A 23718-nucleotide genomic window follows, 5' to 3' on the forward strand; every position below is an offset into this window, starting at 1 on the left:
GGGGGGGCGGATGCTAAGTTAAGTTTAATTAAGTTTAATTTTTTTTCTGGTGCATTCTTAGAATTAGTATAAGAAGGTAGTATAATTTCGGCATTTAGAAGGCCTAAAAATCTCAAAGACATCCTTGCGCCTTCTAAATTCAAGCAACGTGCGGCCACTGAAATCAGTAACCAAGAGAATAATAGTGGTTGTTTTAAATGCGGGAAGAAATGTGATCTCTGTAGCAGTTATTTTGTTCAATCACGACATTTCATTAGCGCTGCAACTGGCAAGAAATACTTTATAAGGCAACGTGTTTCTTGTAATTCTAAGAATGCAATTTACCTAGCAACCTGTCGGAAATGTAATTTACAATACGTGGGTTCCTGCACTACGGAATTCAAGGTGCACTTTCGCAATCATAAGTCCAGTATGAGAACCAACAAGAAAACATGTGAAGTCGCCAAGCATTTCAACCGCAGCGAGCATAATTTGAGTGATTTTGACTTCATTGTAATTGAAACAATAGCTAGGCAGGATCTGATTGGTCTAGACAGTGTTCTTCCCAATAGAGAAGCGTACTGGATGATGCAATTATTTACTTTGGCTCCCCATGGTCTAAATAAACGCAGGGAGTATAAGTCGAAAAATCGAATTATTTCAATAACACATAGCTTTATCAACAATTTGTAATCGCCGTTAAAATGGTGTAATTTAAGTACACTATATTTAAAGAATTCACAAGTTGTAAGTATATAAGGATGTAGTTTTTTACCCATTGCATTTTTTAGCTTTTTAACTTATTTTATACTGAAGAAGGCCGAAGGGCCGAAACGTTTAGTAAATTTTTAATAATGTCTAAAAGTTGGGAATCGTAGCCTCTTTCTTCACACTACTATATATATATATATATATATATATATATATATATATATATCAAATTGAATTTGCTTATTTGGAGTCGTACACTTACTTTTTTAGAAGCATGGTGCTTTTCGATTTGTATTTCGTCTAGCTCTTCGTTGACCAACGAGCTCATTTTGGAACAAATAGAAAGTCGTCTTGGTAGCAGTTATATTCGGGTATCTGTCACCAAATTCGCTCGAATTTCGACTTCATCAACAACTGCGACCTTATTCTTTGACTTGTAACCGACAATACTCGTATGCCTGTAGTAACCTAGATAGAAAGAAAGCAGCCCTTGACCTAAAAGCTCTTCGTAAGTTGTCAAGCGCTTGGTGCCAACAATAAACTGCGATTACGGTGAGGCATTTCGGATGGTCATACCATTACGTCATCCCTCGAGAAAGTCCACAGGCATCCCAAACAATTGACTCATACCCAGTCTCTAAAAAAGGGGGGGAGAGGAGTTTCTGTATAGTAACTGCGGAAATAGGTAGCCGAAATAATTTATTTTTGATTCCTTACTCCCGCCCCTACTACCATGAGCATTGAGGCTACCTCCTTAGTTAATAGTGTCGAGCGAAACGTATGACGGCACGAAAGTTCCCTATCTGCCTCCATTCTCCGTGTGGATCATACTCTTCGTTGGCTTTTTCCTATATCCGACAGAAACAGTTGCAGTGCATGATGCAGCAGATTTGATTGACAAGGCAGACTCATAGGGTCCTGGGCGAGATAGTTTATTCGGATTGCCTTTGACGCAGCCGGAAATAATGCAGGCTACCATACCTCAGTTCTGGGGGTACTCCCTTGTGATTACCCATAACCCATTGCGCAAATTCCAAATTTTAGCAGGGTTAAGTTTAGACAGGGTTCAAGCCTCATGTAGCCATTTTTAAACTTTTAAAAAAGTTATCACACATTCGTCTTTCAGGTCTTGACTGTGAAGGAGATAGAATGAGTGGGATTCTTGTTTATCAACTTCTATATGACCGGTCCCTAAAGTGTGGTCGATTCCTAATATATGACCGGTCCCTAAAGTGTGGTCGATCCCTAATATATGACCGGTCCCTAAAGTGTGGTCGATTCCTAATATATGACCGGTCCCTAAAGTGTGGTCGATCCCTAATATATGACCGGTCCCTAAAGTGTGGTCGATCCCTAATATATGACCGGTCCCTAAAGTGTGGTCGATCCCTAATATATGACCGGTCCCTAAAGTGTGGTCGATTCCTAATATATGACCGGTCCCTAAAGTGTGGTCGATCCTTAATATATGACCAGTCCCTAATATATGACCGGTCCCTAAAGTGTGGTCGATCCCTAATATATGACCGGTCCCTAAAGTGTGGTCGATTCCTAATATATGACCGGTCCCTAAAGTGTGGTCGATTCCTAATATATGACCGGTCCCTAAAGTGTGGTCGATTCCTAATATATGACCGGTCCCTAAAGTGTGGTCGATTCCTAATGTATGACCGGTCCCTAAAGTGTGGTCGATTCCTAATATATGACCGGTCCCTAAAGTGTGGTCGATTCCTAATATATGACCGATCCCTAAAGTGTGGTCGATTCCTAATATATGACCGGTCCCTAAAGTGTGGTCGATCCCTAATATATGACTGATCCCTAAAGTGTGGTCGATTCCTAATATATGACCGGTCCCTAAAGTGTGGTCGATTCCTAATATATGACCGGTCCCTAAAGTGTGGTCGATCCCTAATGTATGACCGGTCCCTAAAGTGTGGTCGATTCCTAATATATGACCGGTCCCTAAAGTGTGGTCGATTCCTAATATATATGACCGGTCCCTAAAGTGTGGTCGATTCCTAATATATATGACCGGTCCCTAAAGTGTGGTCGATTCCTAATATATGACCGGTCCCTAAAGTGTGGTCAATTCCTAATATATGACCGGTCCCTAAAGTGTGGTCGATTCCTAATATATATGACCGGTCCCTAAAGTGTGGTCGATCCCTAATATATGACCGGTCCCTAAAGTGTGGTCGATTCCTAATATATATGACCGGTCCCTAAAGTGTGGTCGATTCCTAATATATGACCGGTCCCTAAAGTGTGGTCGATTCCTAATATATATGACCGATCCCTAATGTATGACCGGTCCCTAAAGTGTGGTCGATCCCTAATGTATGACCGGTCCCTAAAATGTGGTCGATCCCTAATGTATGACCGGTCCCTAAAGTGTGGTCGATCCCTAATATATGACCGATCCCTAAAGTGTGGTCGATCCCTAATATATGACCGGTCCCTAAAGTGTGGTCGATCCCTAATATATGACCGGTCCCTAAAGTGTGGTCGATCCCTAATATATGACCGATCCCTAAAGTGTGGTCGATCCCTAATATATGACCGATCCCTAAAGTGTGGTCGATTCCTAATATATGACCGATCCCTAAAGCGTGGTCGATCCCTAATATATGACTGATCCCTAAAGTGTGGTCGATTCCTAATATATGACCGGTCCCTAAAGTGTGGTCGATTCCTAATATATATGACCGGTCCCTAAAGTGTGGTCGATCCCTAATATATGACCGGTCCCTAAAGTGTGGTCGATTCCTAATATATGACCGGTCCCTAAAGTGTGGTCGATTCCTAATATATGACCGGTCCCTAAAGTGTGGTCGATTCCTAATATATATGACCGGTCCCTAAAGTGTGGTCGATCCCTAATATATGACCGGTCCCTAAAGTGTGGTCGATTCCTAATATATATGACCGGTCCCTAAAGTGTGGTCGATTCCTAATATATGACCGGTCCCTAAAGTGTGGTCGATTCCTAATATATATGACCGGTCCCTAAAGTGTGGTCGATTCCTAATATATGACCGATCCCTAATGTATGACCGGTCCCTAAAGTGTGGTCGATCCCTAATGTATGACCGGTCCCTAAAGTGTGGTCGATCCCTAATATATGACCGATCCCTAAAGTGTGGTCGATCCCTAATATATGACCGGTCCCTAAAGTGTGGTCGATCCCTAATATATGACCGATCCCTAAAGTGTGGTCGATCCCTAATATATGACCGATCCCTAAAGTGTGGTCGATTCCTAATATATGACCGATCCCTAAAGCGTGGTCGATCCCTAATGTATGACCGGTCCCTAAAGTGTGGTCGATTCCTAATATATGACCGATCCCTAAAGCGTGGTCGATCCCTAATATATGACCGATCCCTAAAGTGTGGTCGATTCCTAATATATGACCGATCCCTAAAGCGTGGTCGATCCCTAATGTATGACCGGTCCCTAAAGTGTGGTCGATCCCTAATATATGACCGATCCCTAAAGCGTGGTCGATCCCTAATATATGACCGGTCCCTAAAGCGTGGTCGATCCCTAATATATGACCGGTCCCTAAAGTGTGGTCGATCCCTAATATATGACCGATCCCTAATGTATGACCGGTCCCTGAAGTGTGGTCGATTCCTAATATATGACCGGTCCCTAAAGTGTGGTCGATTCCTAATGTATGACCGGTCCCTAAAGTGTGGTCGATCCCTAATATATGACCGATCCCTAATGTATGACCGGTCCCTGAAGTGTGGTCGATTCCTAATATATGACCGGTCCCTAAAGTGTGGTCGATTCCTAATGTATGACCGGTCCCTAAAGTGTGGTCGATCCCTTATATATGACCGATCCCTAAAGTGTGGTCGATTCCTAATATATGAACGATCCCTAAAGTGTGGTCGATCCCTAATATATGACCGATCCCTAAAGTGTGGTCGATTCCTAATATATGACCGGTCCCTAAAGTGTGGTCGATCCCTAATATATGACCGATCCCTAAAGTGTGGTCGATCCCTAATATATGACCGGTCCCTAAAGTGTGGTCGATTCCTAATATATGACCGATCCCTAAAGTGTGGTCGATCCTTAATATATGACCGATCCCTAAAGTGTGGTCGATTTCTAATGTATGACCGGTCCCTAAAGTGTGGTCAGCCCCTAAGGTGTGGTTAGCCCCTAAGGTTCGGTCGCTTCCTAAGGCGTGGTCAGCCGCTGAGGTACGAACTTTAGAAGCACACTAGCATACACACATTGGCACCAGTCGGGCCAAGACGGGACGCTAGCACAGTCTATTACCCGTGCAGTTCGGCAACCATCGACAGCTGTTTCGTCCTTATTAGGAATCGTCAGCATGGCATAGCCGGTTTGCCAAAAATAGAATATTTGATCATATTTGATAAAACAATATAGGGCAAAAGAGTATAATTTTTTAGGGAAGGAGAAATCTTACTTATTTCTAACTACTGGTTGAAGCGAGTCATACGTAGGATAGACTCAGAGTTTCGTGGCCAATTGTTGATCAGGCGCGCACTCCCCTATGTCTCAGCCATGTGCATAGTGTTTGTTTTCGTTAGAAATAAGTTAAGAATGCGTTTCGCGGTCACAACAGCAAGACAATGGTTGAAGCGTACTACCTACTATGGTATGAGACCTCATGATAAGGCGATGGACGGACAAAAGACTCGAATGACAACTTTAAACAGATGTGTTTGTCATGCATGTACTGTGTTACGTTTGTTTGTGTTACAAAGACGCCTTGTGACGTACGTATGATATATGTACTTACGTTTAGCAGGGTGTGGTAGAAAAGACACGCCTTGTGACGTACGTATGATATTGGTACTTACGTTTAGCTGGGTGTGGTAGAAAAGACGCGCCTTGTGACGTATGATGTATGTACTTACGTTTAGCAGGGTGTGGTAGAAAAGACGCGCCTTGTGACATACGTATGATATATATACTTACGTTTAGCAGGGTGTGGTAGAAAAGACACGCCTTGTGACGTACGTATGATATTGGTGCTTACGTTTAGCAGGGTGTGGTAGAAAAGACACGCCTTGTGACGTACGTATGATATTGGTACTTACGTTTACCAGGGTGTGGTAGAAAATGGGTATTAAATGTTTTTGTTTTTCAACTCCTTGTAGCTGAAGCACCTGGAGGAGTGTATTTTTGCTCATTTTGCCCACACTTTCACGAGAATCATGCACTTTTTTGCCAGACTTGCAGAGGTCTAGTCTCGCATCGACATCGAAGCTGTTCAAACTCTCCATCAGTACAAGTACCTGGAATAATAATTATGGATGGGTTAAGTTCAACAAATAAGTTAACTCGAAATGATAAGCAAAAAAAACATATACTGCAATGATTAAAATGGGTACTTATTTGATTTTCTGTGACTCTTGGGGGCGCTTATCAAAGAGGGAGCGCTTATTGAATTCTCAGTGGAGTGCCCCCCCCCCTTGGACAAAAAATTGGTACACTACTGCTTTCAGGTGTTTTTGTTTGGTGGTGGGTGGCTCTTATTTGGGAGAGGGCACTTATTTAAGGGAGGGGGCTATGTTTTAATCTAAGGGTATACAGAGTAAACATACCAACAACAGGAAGCCCAGCTTTGGTCATTTTTACTTTGTTGAGCTTGGTGAGGTCCCTGACTTCTCGATCCCTGATGGTGTGGTATGGGATATACTGAACAGGAATAGCATAAGGCTTTTTGTCTCTGCATTCGTCAGATACCATGAACACTAGGACGTGGGTGGCACATTGCCTTTTTTTTAAGAGGTTCTTCAGGAACTGATCATAGTCTCCAGCCTTTTTTCACAAGCTGGCAACATCCTGGGAGGCTTTTTTTCCTTGTTGGATTCCAGACTCTCTTTCAAATCTTTGGACATGCTAAGAAGAGGGTCCAGACAGTTCAACATTTCTTTTGTTACTTCTCTAAAGCGAGTTGCCTGCTCTAAAAGCGTGTTAAACTCAACAATTTCCCAGTTGAGTGACATCAACTTCTCAGTCTTTGTGTTGGGGGGATCAAATTTCTTTCTGAAGAGTTGAACAGCCTTGGCAAGCCCATAATAGAGAAACAGGATGTTGTTATTTAGCTCATTGTTAACAGCCACTACTGGGTCCCTTAACTCTTTCCCACACAATTTGTGGACACTAAGAGCTTGCGATACATGGAGTCGGTCATCATACAGTCCCTGTAGGGTTTCAAGTGCTCCATCAACATCACCATTCCATACTTTTAATAATGACTCTTGTAAGGCTTCCTTCACATCAGTCCCATCAGTCTTTATCCAAAATTGTTAAAAAAACACACAATGGAATAATTAATTAAAACTTAAAAACAAAGTTTACCAATATCTGCAATCAACCTCAGCACTTCAACATACCAGTTCAGTAACCCTGCTCTGATATGGCTTAAACCCTCCTGTTAAAGCAACCTTATACAAATCATCCATGATGGTTCTATTTATTTAAGTGTGGGGAAGGGGTGTTAACAAAATATTACCAACCTCCCACCATGAAACTGCACCCCTACCCCCTAGCCGTAAATTAAATTCCCCCTCAATCCTTCTATATGTTGGTCTCACCTGTATTTCTGGCTTAGAAGAGAAGTCACTCTTAGCAATGGCATTCAGTTGGGCTTGTTTGCTTCTGCATGGTATGTTGGGTTTGGCCTGCAAAATGATAAATTTTATAAACTCTACAGCTGTAACTAATTGAAAATACAACCTTCCCCTTCAAACAACTTATCGTCTTTTGTCTTTGATCTGTGCATTTTTTTACCTTTGAGGGATCACCAATGTCTTTCTTGTCACAGCCATTCCACATAGGGCCACGAAACAAGCGCTTAAACTTTCCACCACCAAACTCTGCCTCCATTGTGTCTAGCCATATTTTATAGTCAGGGGACACATATATCTGAAATAATACAATTATCGTAACCAAAATATAAATATTTGATTTGATTTTCAATGTTTACATTTGAGATCCACTGACACAACAAGCAATATTAATTTGTAATGCTTGACTCAAATACAGTCAAATGCTCTCTTAGCGACCAGCTCTCAAATACGTGATAACATTTCAAATTCCCATTTGGATAATTTTCAGTCAAACTCTTTAAATAAAAAGCTGTTGAAAGTGAGTACTTAACAGTCACTGAGGTGGTCGCTTAGAGAGCTCAGACTGTACATTAAATAGGTTATAATAATTACCTGTGCTATATGTGTACAACTGAAAAACTCAATGCGGTACTGGATCATTCCAAATGGCATCCTATCTAGCTGCAAGGATCGGTTAACCCCATGAAGGTACTGGCACCATTTGTAAACCAAGTTGGGTTTGCCTTGCATTTGGAGATTCTTCATGACATTAATGGAAAACGTTCCAAAATCCTTTGGATGTGTGCGTATGCCGCAAGCCTTTGCTAACTCAAGATATAATGCATCCAGAATGGTCCCCTGAAAGACTTTACTTGCATGCCTAAACAGACCAAGGAGGAGTGTGTGTGCATCCACAATGCCAAGGGCGGAGACAAGTGTAGTAAGACGTTTACTGTGTCTAAGATACTCTAAGGTGCTACCATACAATCGTAGTCCGATCGCTCTAGGAGGCCGCCATCTTACTTCGCCCCAGTCCCCCTAGTCCCTCTGCTACTACAGGTAGCCCAATACTACTTCTTCCATTTGAACAGTAACCTAACATACAAACGTGTAACTTATGGTCTACTTCTAAATTTACCTATACAAGTAAATATTCTAACATTGTTCTAATGGTAACTAACAGCAGTCATTGTCAATCAGTATTCTTCAATGTATCTGCAAGGTCTGCGGCGCACTCTCTCTGATCGCTTAAGGGTTGGCTGCTCTCCCATCTCCTTGTGTGGGTCCAGACATTTCATTGAAGGTCTCTTTCTCTTTCTCGGGAGAGGGCTTGACTGGCTTTGTATTGCTTCCGGAGTCGTGTAACTCTCGGGAAGTATAGGGGCCCTGTACTGCGTATGTTGGCTGAGGGCTTCCTAAGGCTCTTCTTACCTGTCGACGGTTTCGTCTCCGCAATCCCTTTGGTGTTTGTATAACAACCGATTGTGGGGTTTCGTGTGGCCTGATTATCGTCCCCTCCGTCTTTAGGTCTGGTATCCATACTCGATCACCTTCTGCTAACTCCTCCCCCTCTGCAACTCTGTGTCTGCGGTCATAGTCTTCCCGCATTTCTCTTCTGTACTCTCTTTCTCTCTTTCTCACTACATCATTGTCTGGGAGTTGAGGTTTCAACTCGTCAGGGTGGCACGGTACTCTCGTTTTTAGTTTGCGACCCATACTTAGCTGTGATGGAAAATATCCGTTGTGAACCGGTGTGTTTCTGTAGCTTAGAAGAGCGAGGTACTCGTCATCGCACTTCTTCAGAAAGTTCTTTATTGTCTCGACGGCTCGTTCCGATTCGCCATTTGACTGGGCGTACCGAGGTGATGAAGTTATGTGATCGAATCCCCATGTTGCCGCAATCTTGTTGAACTCTGCAGAGGCGAACTGTGGTCCGTTGTCGATAACTAAGATATCTGGGATTCCATGTCGACTAAAGGCATTCTTCATCTTGTTTACTGTATCACAGGCTGTTACATTCTTGCTCACCAAGTATATTTCGATATCGCGCGAATAGTAGTCGATTATGTGCAGGTAGTGTCGGCCTTCATGTTGGAAGAAGTCTGCTCCGAGTTTGGACCACGGTCGCTCTGGGAAATCTGTTCCCTTCATCGGTTCTATACGTTCTTTCCGATATTTTTCGCAGGTGGCACAATTGCGAACCATCTCTTCAATTTGTTTGGAGATTCCGGGCCACCAAACGGACGATGCTGCATTGTCCCGTGTCTTGGATATGCCTTGGTGACCATCATGTAGGTATCGTAAGATATCTGGCCTGAGACTCGACGGAATTACAAGTCTTCGTCCCCTCATCAATAGGTCTTCGTGGGTGGATAAGCTTCCTCTTTCACCCCAGTATTTCTTCGCGGGCCCATAGTGCTTCTGTTTGGTTTCTGGCCCCCCATTCTGTACGTAATGCATCACGACTTTCAATGCGTCGTCTCTCTTCAGCTCTTACCGTATTTCCTCTAGTTTCTTGTCGGATGCTGGCAGGTGTAGCAGTATGGTATTCACATAACAGTCTGCTTCAGCGTACAGGTGGTCAGACTGGCACGACGTCTCAGACCTCTTTTCGTTTAGTGGGCACCTAGATAGTGCATCTGCGGTATAAAGTTCCTTGCCTGGAACGTGCCGAGTATCAAAATCGTACCTCATCAGCCTCATTCTGAAACGCTGTATGCGTACCGGCAGCTCATCGATCATCTTGGAAGTAAACAGGGGTACAAGGGGCTTGTGGTCTGTTTTGACAGTGAACTTCATGCCTACCAATAAATCGGACCAGTGCTCTAGGGCCCACGTGGTTGCTAATGCCTCTTTTTCTATCTGTGCGTATCTGCACTCGGTGTTTGTCATAGATCTGCTTGCATATGCAACAGGACGCATTTCTCCGGATGGCTGCTTCTGCCTGAGTACTGCCCCCAATCCAAAGCTGCTTGCATCCGCGGAGACTACAATCTCTTTCTCGGGGCTATACAGTGCAAGCACTCTCTCTGAAGCCATTTCTTCTTTCAAGTCATCGAAGGCATCATCTTGCGCCTTGCCCCAAACCCATGCGCTATTCTTCTTAAGCAGGTCGCGAAGTGGTTGCGTCCTCTCTGCTAGATTGGAACAGAACTTCATTAGTTGGTTCACCATCCCGAGAAATCGTCTCAGGCTAGGGATGTCCCTAGGTTCATCCATGTCGACGATAGCTTTCACCTTGGCGGGATTTTTCTTGATCCCCTCGTTATCGATCACCTGTCCAAGGTACTCAATCTTCTTCTCTGAGAACTTACACTTGTCTGGGTTCAGTGTCATGCCGATTTCCGTGATGCGTTGAAGGACGGCAGCCAAGTCTCTTATCGTGCTCCGCTTGGTCTTTTCCAACGACCAGGATGTCGTCCATATGACATAGTGTGCCTTCTATTCCATCCAGCTCCTGGTCCATTTTCTTCTGAAAGTATTCCGGTGCAGAGGAGATTCCGTATGGCAGACGGCGAAACATATACCGCCCAAAAGGAGTGATAAAGGTAGTAAGCTTAGCGCTTTCCTCGCTTAAGGGAACTTGGTGGAAGCCTGAGTTAGCGTCAAGTTTGGAGTAGATCGATCCTTTGGATATGTTTCCGAGAGTCTCTTCCACTTTAGGCATTTGGTATACTTCTCTTCTGACTTCTTTGTTGAGCTTCGTGAGGTCGACGCATATTCGCACGGTTCCATTTGGCTTTGGTACCACTACTATAAAACTGTTCAGCATCAGTTACTGTTTTAAATTTGCTCTTCATATAGGTAACAACTCTCTGTCGTACTGGTCCCCCTACAAAAGAAAAGCAGAAATATGTACGCTGTTCTAAAGGTTGTATCTTTATTGGGGGCTACTTATTCCTTGTTCACATTAGTACTGTGCAAGTAAACAGTAGGAGTATCCCACAAATAAGACATTATTATGCAAGCATCATCAAACAACGCAGATAAAAACTAAAAGAGAGAGAAATACCAAGGGTCCCAGGAACTAACACCTTTCCCTATGGTGCTGGGCCCATTCATACTGCACAATATATTTTTTACAAATCAATAATTATTCTATTTACCTTTGCAGGTGTAAGTGGTGCCAGCATGACTTGCTATAAAGTTGGCAGCTTCCAACCAATACTTCGATTTCGTATTTACCGATGGCCACTCTGTAGCTGTGGGCTGCAAGTCTTTGTGCCGGGCAACAAACTGGACCAAGGCAATGTCCTCCTTTATTAGCCAAATATTATTCGACTGTTTTGGGGATTTTAGGCGTAATAAAGGGGATGATTTCCCACGAAGACCACAGGGGTGGCTCGGTCTTTTGGGTGAAACATTACTTCCCTATGGAAGAAAGACAAAATTCGCTTGGTTAAGATTTTTCTAAAATATTTTTCTGATGCATGCATTCAAAACATTATTTTATTCTTCTGGTATTTCTACTATAAGATTAAAAGGGAAGTTCGATATGATCTTTATCAACTGTAAAGTTCGAATAAGTTACACTTGATTTAACCTATCGAGTGTAAAATTCATAATAAATGTTGGTTGTCATTACTACGTGTATGAGTTATTAGTCACATCAAATCCTCAGAGGAATATGGTCAAGGAAGAGGAGAATGAATTTATTACATGCGGCAATATATTGGATAAAAAAGGCGTCTTCTGTTTTACAAAACAGCATTTCGCATGAAATGCACTCTCATTTCGTGTCCCCGAAACAAAAGCTGCACATCTGTACCCGACCCATCGAGTCCTCAGGTAATGATTTCCGAAACGCCACCATTTTCACTATTTCCTGAAAAGGGCGAGGCAAGGGGATACGTACGTACTTTCAGGCTACATACAGGGTCAGGGGAGTTATTGCCAATTGGGTGCATGCGCGAAGAACGGGGGGGAGCCAATAATACTCTGCACTCTGAATTACTGCTCATAGTAATGATAAACGAATAATATTAGCTTTTAAAGTGTCATCTAGTAAATCTAGTGACAAACAAGCTTTCAGAGAGCAAAATTTACCCACCCCTCCCCCCAAATTTCCGAGGTAAAAAAATTCTAGCGCTGTTGTGAAGCTTGTCACCTAAACAAACTTATAAAGTCAAAAGAGGCATTATAATCTGAGAAACAGAACCAAAACATGAAAAATCCACTACTTTTTAGTTTTGGGGAAACGTGTCAAAAAACGGTTGCCATGGTAACATGGAGCGTTTCCTAGGCATGTCAATGGCATCAAAACGTCCGCAGATAGTTTTTAGGAAAAGACAACAAGTTTTAGCCTTTTAGCTGCTATCACAAGTTATAGCAATTTCCCCGGAGGGGGGGCTTAAAGAGCCCCCCCCCCCCCCCACCCTCCAATTATGAATAGGGTTAACTGTATATACGGCAAGATATAATTTTTCACCAACTGATTCCCGGAGGACATTTGGCGGTTTAGTCGAACTAAGCTATGAGGTGTTGATGTTTGTCCTCATGCCAAAGAAGAATGCATAAGGAAACAAGTGACACGATTTTAGAGGAAGGGGGGGGGGGGGGGGGGCTACGTAATTTTTCATTATTAGAATCTTATTTTAAGGACGCCTTTTTCGTATTGAACAGTCACCTGTTTTATTTATTTGTTTTTTTTTAAATACCGTATTTTTTCGATTAGACCAAGGGAGCTTGAGATACTTTGTCAGAAAATCCAACTCAAGTTTTGAAAGAATAATGACAAAGTTTACTTGCTACCGTGATTTAATGGTGCGGTGTGTATTTTTTTTTTCAACTGCGGCGGTCATTGCTAAAGAATTTTTACATTTTATTCAGCCAGCTTTTGAAAAAAACGGCGTTTTGCTTTTGATGTTGCGAAGTTTGATGATTAGTGGTTTCTATTATCTTTTCGAAAGCAGTCTTCTTTCGCAGGCTACTACTGAGGTTATTCAAACCGCTGGCGTGGGCTTCCTGCCCCGCGAGTGTCACTCCAAAAATTTTCATTTTATATTATATTATTATTTTTATATTATATACGATCTGTATCTAGAAAAAAGAAAAAAAAAAGAAAATCAAATATCAAATAAAATCATTACACCGAGCTGCTGTGCACGAAAACAAGTTCTGAGAGCACACTTTTTAAGCGCCGTCGTAGGTTTGATTTTAAAGCTAGAAGCACTCACTTCAGCACTTATTGCAGGTCTTCTTGCAACGTTTTTGATACTTGCAGTCGTTCCACAGAATTTGGCGTACCGAACACACCAGCACACCAGGTGTCTCTGCAGTCTGCAAAAAAAAGACAAAACAGATGAAGGAGAAGCAATTGTACAAAACGCCTAATTCGCGAATATGTAGCGCGTCAAAATGAAATCATTGGGCTTTAAACTAATCTTCCAAGATTTAAAAAGCAACAGTCAGGATAGTTAGTCAGTGTTTATTGGTCATCAACCCTTATGTTGTTTTCACTCTATTTTGTCATGACGAACCAAGTGACGAAATAACAGTCCTACATACCGACACGGACTGCATGCCAGACGGACAAGGGTCAGGTGCTGTTTTCTAAGTACGACTTACTGATGCGTGCACGTGCACTACCTACCAGCATTGCCGCCTGAGGAACCGGAATCTGTCCCGCCATCTTCAAGATACGAAAAAGCAAAATAGGAGTTGTGATCTGATTTGTGATGCTTTATTGGCTAAGGCCACTCAATGAATTTGCACTTTTCTAATTATTTTCAATAGTCCGATGTTTGCGCGAAAAATCCCCACACACCAGAGTCTAAGAAATACGGTCAGTACTTCATCTGCCATAGAGATCATTAGTAAACAGTTCATATTTTGTTCTTCGGCGATAAAAATCGCTTTTTGGACTTTGAGGCGTGCGTCCTTTTAACAAGCTTGCGAAACTTGACTTCGGGGAATACCCACAAAGTGTTGGGTGTGGTTAGGGGGGGGGGGGGTGCCGTATCATATGGAAAAAGGATTGTACCTGATGCTTCTCAGATATAAAATAATAATTTCTTGGCGACCTGGGGGGAGGGGGGGGGGCAACCTGCTCTAGGTACCGCCCATTAGCATAACCCGATAACCTACCTCCGATCTCGCTCTTGATCCAACCCACGTGTGAACTAACGCGCGCATAGACAGAGTACGAGTGGCCTGGGCACGAGCGATCAGTCACCCACAAGGAGGAACCACGCAACACCCAGTGCGGTCCACCGCTGTCCCTATTGCAGGCGCTGTTTCCGCGGCCACCAATGCAAATCATCGTTGATTGGTCGACTTTCCCGCCATTTTTTGAGCGGCATTCTTTATGGACAATCACAGGGACGCGAGACTGCTGAAGTTTGTCCGCCATTTTCTTGAAGTCGTTGGGTAGTATTCTGTCCCAACCTTTATTTAAAAAAAATATGTCTATTTTTATTTGTGAATCAATCAAATTTCGAAAAAAAGACGCTTCTAGGCTGGAATAAAAAAAATTAATAAATAAAAAAAAACAGGCAGCACCACAATATCACTTGTTAGCAAGAAAATCAACCACTTTTACAAAACATGGTTAAAAGCTGTGGACTATTAGTTGAAGCATAAAATTCATATAATTTAGTCAACTGTCGAAGCTTTAAATTAATGCTTCAACATTTTTTTTTTATCTAATGTTTCTAAGTTTTCAGCCTTTTTCCAATGAATTTGTTTTGGTTTTGGCTGAGTTTATATATATATATATATATATATATATATATATATATATATATATATATATATATATATATATATATATATATATATATATATATATATATATATATATATATATTTGGGAGATCTCCACTGAGCAATGTCTTAACTGAGAAACTTCAAATAAACTTGCAAAGAGTCTTTAGACCATTCAGACGAATGGCAACATCTGTTAGATATGCTCATGTAAATATTGACAACTTTTGCGAGAAAAATTCAAGAATATTTTAAAAGGATCATAGACACAAACCCACCAAATCAAGGAACAATCATGATTCAAGTACAAATTACCCATTTACCTGTTATATAGCAGTTACCGCCCGGTTTAGCAAGACTGCCCTGTTTGGGCAAGCACACTGTATTCACGGTCGCGCTCAGCTTGGCCGGACTAGCCAGTTTGATGAGGGCGATGTCGTGCCGCAGATGACTTCGACTGTAGCCTTTATGTGGGATAATCTTAGCGATCTTCAACTGAACCCCATCGTCTTGACGCAAGTGAGAACCTAATGGGAAAAGTGTGCTGGTTGAAGGAAAAAGGTAACGTAAAGGTTTTCTTGAAGCATAGACAGTCAAGCCAATCAATCATTTGTTTTGCGATTAATCAAGATGAAACGTACAATTAGGTGGAAAGACTTCGTAAGAGAAATGGAGACGGATGCAGACTGGCAGGCCACCCCTCTGGTAACCGTGTAAACAGAGACAGAAGGGCGGGGGGGGGTCAATAAAGCTTCGCTGGTATCGAAATGAAAGGCTTGGTTATTCTCTAGCCAAAAAAGCTGATCACTTTTAGCCGGGACTGCAAGATTTAAATATGTAATTGCTCTTGGAATATAACCAAGCCACAGTTTGAAAGCGAGGCTGTTTGGGAAAACTATTTTTCGATTGAATTTGGCAAATAATATGACGTTATCATCAGGTGGATCTTTTGAGATTTTTTTTATATAATTTACCTTTAAATATTGTTTGGAAACAATAACAAAGACGTGGTTGACAGGCTATCTTTGTGTCGTCTCCCTGCGCTCCTAAACAAAAGCTTGGATCCTTTTTCAAATAATACATAAGCCAGTTGTTGAGAAATATCCTCTTCATACCTGCTTGCAGACTGTAGTACCAGTAATTGTTCTGTACACAGTGAGCAGCGGTAACCGCCCATTGTGGAGTTATCAAGGACGCTCCACAATTATGCATCCCGAACATCTGGAGTGACAGTTGCCATGGCCACGAGTGAGTGACTGCTTCTTCTCCCCCGACAATGCGTGTTCCCGAGACAGGCCGCTGACCACATGAAATATGCTTTTTTCCTTCATGCAAAGCAAATGGTTTTGTGTACATTTTGGCTGCAACTTACGTTGCAGTTTTTAATAGCTTTTCTTATTGCAGGAAACAATGCAATTCATAACTTCAAGAAAAGCTTAGAAACATGATTAACAGACCCATCGATAACGCCGGATCAAAAGTAAAGACGAGAAGTAAAAACAAAGACGCCATAATTCTTAGTTGAAAGCAGGACACTTTCGCTTTAGTTGGAAGCCGAGGAGCACGTCTGCATAAATAATAAGCAAATGCTGACGGAACTGAGCAAATACAACTGGGCTTGTGGCCCTATCTTGAGAGTGCACCCGACCGGCTGCCTTGCATACATTGCGTATCTAGTTTGGCCATGATCCGTAGGGTGGTGTTAAGCGTTGGAGCTATTTCAATTTATATCCCAGTGACAAATTTTCACGCGCGCTCATTGGTCCATACGGGTCACGTGCACATTTTCACAAGACAAATATCAGTCGATAAAACGTCCAGCAAAAGTGATATCTGTCATGAGAACACTTTAGTGCAGTCAAAACTAGCTTTTTGTCTGCTCAATAACTCCCCAAACAAACACCAAGATTTTCAAAACGCTAAGGCTAAGGCACACAAAAAAATTTGATTATAATTTGATTATAATTTTATAGAATTTATCCTGGAACGTGAAAGAAAAAGCAATAACAAAAAACTTCACAACAGCGCGCGCTCTTGACGTCATTCCCGTGCAGAAGACATTTCAAAATTGAAAATTTTTGCTTTACACGAACGCGCACTATAAAAGGGACTTGCCTAAGGCAAGCTGTCATTCGTCATTAGAGACTTCACTGAGTGCAGCGCCCCGTAGAGAAAAGCCAGAAAGCTAGATTAGAGTTCAAAATTGGCCGAAACACATCATTGAAGTAACCAGTCTTTTTATTAGCCTTTTCTTAAAACAAAACGAAAAATGACGGAGAATTAGATAGGTTTTGAAAGGTTTTGAAGCGATGAATAATTTTGCAAATTTGTTGTTTGTCCGCGCGTGCACCTGAATGACGCCATTTCAAATGAGGGCTGTATTTTTCAATTCGAACGAGCGCTGTGTTTGATTTCTCAATGACAATTTTTGCTCGTTTTTGTAGAGAATCGACTCCAAATACTTTCCCGAATATGCTTGATAGTTCTTTAACATTCTTTTGTTTACTTTAAAGTTGTCGTAGTTTTCCGTACGGCTGTTGTATTTTTTGATATATTTTCTTCTGGCAGTTACGCTGCGCTCGGGCTGAAATGAGCTCGAGTCGGGCCCAAAACATATTTACGCCCGCGAACATCAACTATATTGTTATAATTTTTCACGAAGGAAACATCATATGGCAAACAAACTCGGTACGTGTCATGTAGGTGGATGCAACAATATGGTCAAGTGTTGGGTAACGTAATCGATGACGTCACTTAAAGAAAAAAAACGTGATTAAAAGCAAAAACATTCATATCTCTTGAAAAAAACATTGTTTGAAATCTGCCTCGTACCCAGACGCTTACTAGCGTGACCGGACTAAGCGTTAACCCTTCCCTTGGTCCTTTGCGCCAGCGCTAAACCTTCCCGTGGCTCATTGCGCTCACTAGTATATTTTTCACTTGTTTTTACTGACTCCAGACGCCTGGGTACAAGGCAGGTTTCACAACCAAACTTAGCAGGTGTCATGTTCGTGTCAAGGGAGGTGCCAAATTGTGGTCACGTGATTTGAACGAAAAAGCAAAGATAGGAAATAAATAAAGCAAAGATATGAACTGAATAATGTACATCAATCGACTTTTTTATCCAAATGTGGAAGTGTGTCAACAGTTTTCTCGAGGATTGGAGAAGCAATGGCGCTACACTTGCAGTGTCATTGCAGAATAGAACTATATACCTATCAGTAGACCTTGTCCGTGCAAATGGCAATTCCTAAATGACAGTTCTAGCATCGAAAAATCAGGGGCCTCGATTTAATTGAATGCAGGAAATTATTGATAAATCATACGATTCTTAGTTATCACCTTAAAGCCGCATTGTCACCAGTTTACTTCCGGAGGTCCGACAGAAACCTCAACCGTCAAAAGACAAAAGAATCTGTTAAAATCCGAGATATTAAACAGGCAACCCGCTCTAAATTATCTATCGCATCCTCAAAGAAACTTCCAATAGACATAGACACACTCCTTTCAATATTTTGAAACAATTTTCGCGTTTTCCGTTAAAAATCATCGGATATTGTTAGGTAATCGACCGAAAGTAAACTGGTGACAATACGGCTTTAAATATAACAAATAAATAAGACCACAAGAAACTTTTGATCTTAGTACTTCCATGTGCCATTCGCCATTTGCACCAACGTATTTTGGAAAATGTGTAACTACAACTGATTGTCTGTCATACTCAATAAATTATTCAAAAAAGTCTTGCTATGCCTTTATATTGTTTTGTCTTCGACGTAAACTAGTTGACCCAGCCATATGGAAACAGGCCATGCCCTAACCAGAGGTCACATTCTCTATCCAAATACGAACGCGCAAAGTCCAGTCCGCCGTCGGTGAAAAGAGCGGTCACCTCAGGATACGGCTTCCAGCCTGAATTCTCAACCTTATTGCTATGGATAAATCTACCAAGCTCCCTTCTTAAATTGACCATGAATCTCTTATCTCTGGCAGATGGCGAATAGCCGAACGCTTCAGGGAAACCGAAAAACGCCAATAGATCCCACATGTGAAAGGCGTAAGCACTGGTCTTGTCTCCCACAAGCGTGACTGGCTTACTAGGCCAGTTGGTCACCACGTAACGATAGACACTACGCAGTCCGGTGGACGCGCCAACGGCAAGCACACGTGTTGGGCACGTGACTCGGATATCCGTGACGATATTAGCGTACGAAAGCCGCGGATGTTTGTGTTCAACCAGGTACATTGAAAATACTTTCTCGATTTCGGCATCACTCAGGAATCTTGAGAGCCTCTCGCTGGCGTATCTCTTGAAGTCACTCAGGTCTGCCTTTGTGTTGAAGAGCTTTCCGGGAAGGTAGTCTATCTCCTGAGCTGTTGTGCCTAAAATGACGGGTACATCGTTGATTCTCCTACCGGAAGACAACGCAATAAATGGTGGGTATGGTACCACATGCCCATCGACTGTTGCCAAGGCACCGCTGAAAAATCCCGGAGTCGGAAGATCGGTCAGGTCTGGCATACTCCAGTAAGGGTATACATTCCACGGGCTCTTCTGTATAATTCTAGCTACATTAGAACGGTAGAGGCACTCACGCGTAGAAGCAAGGCTGTCATGGGCACAGCCCATACGTTCGACAAAAACCTTGTTGTCACTAGAAGCATCATTGGCTGATTTACTGAATACAGGGGATGCACTCATAAGGATAGCACCGTGAAAGAGTCCATTAGCTAGCGGGGACACTAACAAAGCAAGGGAGGAAGTGGCACCAGAACTTTGACCAAGAAGTATAACCCGATCGGGATCGCCACCGAAACGTGCAATATTTGTATGAATCCACGACAACGCCATAATTTGATCCATGAATCCGTAATTTCCAGACGTATTGCTTTTGGAGCCGTCTGAGAGAGCGTCTAGGCTCAGAAATCCAAACGCGTTAAGTCTGTAGTTGAAAGAAATGCCGACAACACCCAAGTTACTCACAAATTCCGGGGTCGGATGAATCCCACTATCGTGTCCAGATCCGTAAGTCAACTCGCCTCCATGAATAAATACAAGTACAGGCTGCTTGATATCCACACTTGGCGTCCAAACATTTAAATAAAGGCAATCTTCGCTGCCGATGACTTGATCTTCGCTGTTTAACTGAGGGCAAACTTTACCGTAAAATGCAGCATTAAAAGTACCTTGCCAGCAGTGATTATGCCCGCATGGGAAAGGTGGTTTCCATCGCATGTCATTTATAGGGGGCTTGGCGTAGGGAATCCCCTTGAACACTCAAGCATTTGAATTCCTAGTACCTCGTATTGTTCCAACATCAGTGGCTATAAGAATTGAAGAATCTTCGTCGTCATTTTCATCATTTTCAGAACTCTTCCCTTGTGTCAGTAACGCAATAAGGACGGCGATGAAGATGACAGTTGATAGGATGAGCACAACGATTATTATATTGCGGACCTGAGACCAAAAAAGCTCAACATTAATAAGGGAAGGGTCATTATTTATCGGGGGGGGGGGGGGGAGCGGATGCTAAGTTTATTTTTTTTCTGGTTCAAAAATTTCGACCCTCCCCCAATCTAGAGCACAAAAATGATGACCCTACCCCCAAAAGGCTACCAACAATTTAGGCCCTCCCCCAAAACAAAACAAAAAATATTGTATGTGTGTGTGGGCTGAGGGGGGGGGGGGGACCCTGGATTAGACATGCCCATAAAGGAGCGATGGAGCAGGCCTTAAACACCACCAAATTTTGCCATTTTTAAATAAATGAAATGCTAATTATTGTTAAAATAGAATAAAGCATCATTAACTTCATCCTAACAGAAATATTATTTAAACATTTTCATATCACCAATCTGAAAAGTTATTAGGGGGGGGGGGACTCTGACATGATCGAAATTCTTAAATTCAGTGATGGAAGAAGTTAATAAAACCAAAACTCAAAAGATAGAAATAGTAGAAGGCCACATTTTGGGGATAATGATTTTCAATGCTATCCAAACAAAAGTCATGAAAGTGCAAGCTGAAGGTAGGTGCTTCACATTGTTCTCCCAAGAAAAATTTTGAAATTCCAGACTTTTAGGAGGCTCGGAAATTGATCAGAATACCTGTTAAAAAAAAGACCCTCCCCTAAACCCTGTATCAGCATTTGAGACCCTCCCCCCCCCCCCCCCGGTTAAATAATGCCCTTTCCCTAATGCAAAACATTTTGTCATAGCCAATAAACTCCATCTCCTCCGCTTTTCTTATCGCGCAGAATCATTTTATTCTTACTGTCACCATGCTTTTTCAGAGATAATGAAATGTATATCATATGCACACATGCGATTGGTTTTACTTAAGCTTTATGGGTTAGCTAAGGTGTCAGAAAGCTGCCAGTCAAAGGCTATACCGCCACCCCCTCCCCCTTTTTATGTGTATGTATTTAGACTCTTGAGGTGATCCTGTATTGAGCAAAATGTTAAAATCGCTTTTAAAAATATCGATAGAAAACTGAATTCACCCTGCACGCATAAAGGGTAATTGGAAAGAAAAAATGACAAAATATCACAAAATCTTCAATGATGTGCGTGACACGACTTGCGTGACAAGGGCTGTGACGTGTGACTCATTTACAATGCATGAAATCTAAAGCCCCCGAGAGCCAACATTCTCTCGCATTTTGACATTTCCTTTGAATTGTTGTCTGTCTTTTCACATTTTGACATTTACCTTTTCCTTGTAGTCTGTCAAACAAGAGTTCGTAAGCAATGCTGGCTGTTATTGGCGCATTTTGCACGGGGATTAACACGGGTTACTCTTGTTTATAATCTTGCATCACATGGGGAAAATATAGACAATGTACTACAGATACACGTTTAATTTAAAGTAACTTTATGGAATTAGATTTGATGGTATTGCAACGATAATTTATGGATTATTTTGATTATACATCAAATTGAATTTGCTTATTTGGAGTCGTACACTTACTTTTTTTGAAGGAGCATGGTGCCTTTCGATTTGTATTTCGTCTAGCTCTTCGTTGTCCAATGAGCTCATTTTGGAACAAATAGAAAGTCGTCTTGGTAGCAGTAATATTCGGGTATCTGTCACAAAATTCGCTCGAATTTCGACTTCATCAACAACTGCGACCTTATTCTTTGACTTGTAATCGACAATACTCGTATGCCTGTAGTAACCTAGATAGAAAGAAAGCAGCCCTTGACCTGAAAGCTCCTCGTAAGTTGTGAAGCGCTTGGTGCATAAACTGCGATTACGGTGAGGCATTTCGGATGGTCATACCATTACGTCATCCCTCGAGAAAGTCCACAGGCATCCCAAACAATTGACTCATACCCAGTCTCTAAAAAGGAGGGGGGGGGGGGGGTGGTGGGGGATGGGGTGGGGTGGGAGAGGAGTTTCTGTATAGTAACTGCGGAAATAGGTAGCCGGAATAATTTCCCAAATTATTTTAGATCCCTTACTCCCGCCCCTACTACCATGAGCATTGAGGCTACCTCCTTAGTTAATAGTGTCGAGCGAAACGTATGACGGCACGAAAGTTCCCTATCTGCCTCTCTATTCTCCGTGTGGGTCATACTCTTCGTTGGCTTTTTCCTATATCCGACAGAAACAGTTGCAGTGCATGATGCAGCAAATTTGATTGACAAGGCAGACTCATAGGGTCCTGGGCGAGATAGTTTTTTTCGGATTGCGTCCGATGCGTTAGCCTTTGACGCAGCCGGAAATAATACAGGCTACCATACGTCAGTTCTGGGGATACTCCCTTGTGATTACCCATAACCCATTGCGCAAATTCCAAATTTTAGCAAGGTTCAGTTTAGACAGGGTTCAAGCCTCATCTAGCCATTTTTAAACTTTTAAAAAAGTTATCACACATTCGTCTTTCAGGTCTGGACTGTGAAGGAGATAGAATGAGTGGGATTCTTGTTTATTAACTTCTATATGACCGGTCCCTAAAGTGTGGTCGATCCCTAATATATGACCGGTCCCTAAAGTGTGGTCGATTCCTAATATATGACCGGTCCCTAAAGTGTGGTCGATCCCTAATATATGACCGATCCCTAAAAGTGTGGTCGATTCCTAATGTATGACCGGTCCCTAAAGTGTGGTCGATCCCTAATATATGACCGGTCCCTAAAGTGTGGTCGATCCCTAATATATGACCGGTCCCTAAAGTGTGGTCTATCCCTAATATATGACCGGTCCCTAAAGTGTGGTCGATCCCTAATATATGACCGATCCCTAATGTATGACCGGTCCCTAAAGTGTGGTCAGCCCCTAAGGTGTGGTTAGCACCTAAGGTACGGTCGCTCCCTAAGGCGTGGTCAGCCCCTAAGGTGTGGTTAGCCCCTAAGGTGTGGTTAGCCCCTAAGGCGTGGTCAGCCCCTAAGGTGTGGTTAGCCCTTAAGGTACGGTCGCTCCCTAAGGTGTGGTCAGCCCCTAAGGTGTGGTTAGCCCCTAAGGTACGGTCGCTTCCTAAGGCGTGGTCAGCCCCTAAGGTGTGGTCGCTCCCTAAGGTGTGGTTAGCCCCTAAGGTGTGGTCAGCCCCTAAGGTGTGGTTAGCCCCTAAGGTACGGTCGCTCCCTAAGGTGTGGTTAGCCCCTAAGGTGTGGTTAGCCCCTAAGGCGTGGTCAGCCCCTAAGGTGTAGTTAGCCCCTAAGGTACGGTCGCTCCCTAAGGTGTGGTCAGCCTCTAAGGTGTGGTTAGCCCCTA

General features: G+C 42.5%; 2 protein-coding genes and 1 long non-coding RNA gene across 5 annotated transcripts in view; all 3 read right to left on the reverse strand.

The window, feature by feature from the left end:
• LOC125556718 (para-nitrobenzyl esterase-like) overlaps positions 1-23718 on the reverse strand; it is a 28074-nt gene that overhangs the window by 1884 nt on the left and 2472 nt on the right. The window contains exon 1 of one of the 2 annotated variants that reach the window (XM_048731879.1): positions 953-1359. The exons of the other annotated variant lie outside the window; for it this stretch is intronic. Coding sequence (XP_048587836.1) covers positions 953-1018 — 66 coding nt within the window. The 5' untranslated portion in view covers positions 1019-1359. Of the gene's footprint in view, positions 1-952; positions 1360-23718 lie in introns of those variants that run through there. 2 annotated transcript variants of the gene reach the window in all.
• On the reverse strand, positions 11583-14506 carry LOC125570331. Of its 2 annotated transcripts, XR_007312658.1 has the most exons (4): positions 14385-14506; positions 13891-13929; positions 13475-13577; positions 11583-11669 (listed from the first exon to the last, which is right to left on the reverse strand). It is a non-coding gene; the product is annotated as an uncharacterized LOC125570331 (long non-coding RNA). The 2 variants fall into 2 exon arrangements; XR_007312657.1 differs by lacking the exon at positions 11583-11669 and having other exon boundaries at positions 12951-13577.
• LOC125570325 (para-nitrobenzyl esterase-like) lies at positions 18636-22273 on the reverse strand. Its single transcript, XM_048731882.1, has 2 exons — positions 21973-22273; positions 18636-20460 (listed from the first exon to the last, which is right to left on the reverse strand). Exon 2 carries the CDS (start codon positions 20236-20238, stop codon positions 18784-18786), a length of 1455 nt encoding a protein of 484 aa, XP_048587839.1. The 5' UTR covers positions 20239-20460; positions 21973-22273; the 3' UTR covers positions 18636-18783.

The sequence above is a fragment of the Nematostella vectensis genome, chromosome 8 (genome assembly GCF_932526225.1).
Source record: "Nematostella vectensis chromosome 8, jaNemVect1.1, whole genome shotgun sequence".
Lineage (NCBI taxonomy): Eukaryota > Metazoa > Cnidaria > Anthozoa > Actiniaria > Edwardsiidae > Nematostella > Nematostella vectensis.